The following is a 1664-nucleotide window of genomic DNA, read 5'->3' as shown; positions in this document are numbered from 1 at the left end:
TCCCTGGTGATGGCCCCTCCCTTCCATTGGGTGTACGCCTCCCTTTTAGCCAGGAGACATTCCTGGATGCTTTTGGTGAGCTCGGGGGGCTTTTCTGCCCTCCTGCCCCCTTTGATCCATGTTGGGATTACTTCCCTTTGGGCTTGGAGGATCGTCTCCTTAAGGAGTGACCACTTTTCTTGGAGACGGGGCTCCCCTCCCCTCTGGGACCTCAGTGCTTCCCTGACTATTCTCCTTAGCTCGTTGAAGTCCGCCCTTCTGAAATCTAGGGCTGCTGCCTTGCTGCATGCCTTTGCCACCTTGCGCTGGATGGTGAATTCCAGCAGGCGATGATCGCTGTTGCCCAGGTGGTCGAGCACCCGCAGCCCCCTCACCAGGTCGTCACCCATGGCCAGCACCAGGTCCAACAAGGCGTCTGCCCTGGTGGGGCTGTGCACCTCCTAGGTTAGATGGAGGTGCTGCATTTGGGCTAGGAACCTACGTGAGTGGTCAGACCTGGCAGATATGGGACAGTCTGGTCTGGCTCCACCTCTTGGAGGGCAGGAACACATTAATCATATGTACAAAGCTGAGAGAGGGGGTGACAGGGATTTTGGGTGAACTGTGTGGGGCCTCATTTGGTGATGTTTGGTAGGCATTTAAGGCTCATGAAGAAACAGGAATTGTTGGAAATGGGATAGAAAGGCATAGCTCAGCTGTAGGAGTAAAGAGGAAGTTGAAATATATGTAGTGTAGTGGCTCACATGACTTGGAAAAAGTCAGTGCTGAGGGAAACTGCACGCAAGGGGCGCTACCACACATCTTATTCAGATGGACTGGACTAAACTGTCCTTGTGGTAGAGGTTCCCATCAGCATATCAAATGTAGCGTTTCTGGCACCAAAGGGAGGGTGTCAGGAGTGGCTCTGGTCCTCCTGGTGCCAGCCTCATATTGCAGTACCTTCAGCTCTGGTGCCAGCTCCCTGTGGAGGGGACGCTTGCCCTTCTTCTGGTTTTTTTGTTTTTTTTGGCCCTTAAAAAGGTTCCCATCAGCATGTTCACCCAATATGGGCCGTGTGTTCATAGTCATGCTGTCTTGACTGCATTTAATCAGCTTCATAGTTGGTTTCTGTTACTAAGGACATGACGCTGTTGGCAACACTTTAATGATAAGTCATGTATTTAATAAGGTATCCTTGTATGCAAATATGAGATGAGGGGCTTGATTCCCCATGCTACTTAGGAGAAAAAAACCTCGTCTTGTATTTGAGTAAATATGGTACTCTCTGTGTACATAAACATTTGAATCTTTTTACTTGTTTCTTGTTATACCCTCACCCTGTGTATCAGGGTTTAATGCAAAACTCTCTCTTTAAACTAAAGTCAGAACTTACTTAGATGTTTGAAACTCTGAGGTCACGTTCTGGAAGAACTGAATTAATTGTGTTTTGTCTTATAACCAGGTTCCAGGTGGACCTCCAGTGTGGCAGTAGTATAAAACCTCGTGCTGATGTGGCCTTTCACTTTAATCCCCGTTTCAAGAGATCTGGCTGTATTGTCTGTAATACATTGCAGAGGGAAAAATGGGGTTCAGAAGAGATCACTTATGAAATGCCTTTTCAAAAAGGCAAGCCATTCAAGATTGTCTTTATGGTTTTGAAGGATAAATTCCAGGTGAGTTCCAGA

At 47.8% G+C, this 1664-nt stretch overlaps 1 protein-coding gene across 6 annotated transcripts in view; it reads left to right on the top strand.

Annotated features, from left to right (window-relative positions):
* LGALS8 (galectin 8) overlaps positions 1-1664 on the top strand; it is a 48081-nt gene that overhangs the window by 17582 nt on the left and 28835 nt on the right. For all 6 annotated transcript variants that reach the window (XR_002099418.1, XM_019527240.1, XM_019527237.1 and 3 more), the window contains one exon: positions 1442-1652. Coding sequence is in view for 5 of the 6 variants with exons in the window: in XM_019527240.1 (XP_019382785.1) it covers positions 1442-1652 (211 nt within the window). In the remaining variant the exon portion in view is untranslated. The remainder of the gene's footprint in view (positions 1-1441; positions 1653-1664) is intronic.

Source organism: Gavialis gangeticus, unplaced genomic scaffold (assembly GCF_001723915.1).
Source record: "Gavialis gangeticus isolate Ggan-Ray unplaced genomic scaffold, GavGan_comp1, whole genome shotgun sequence".
In the NCBI taxonomy this organism is placed as follows: Eukaryota; Metazoa; Chordata; order Crocodylia; family Gavialidae; genus Gavialis; species Gavialis gangeticus.
The sequence above is the reverse complement of the archived record's forward strand: the minus strand, read 5'-3'. Positions and strand labels throughout refer to the sequence as shown.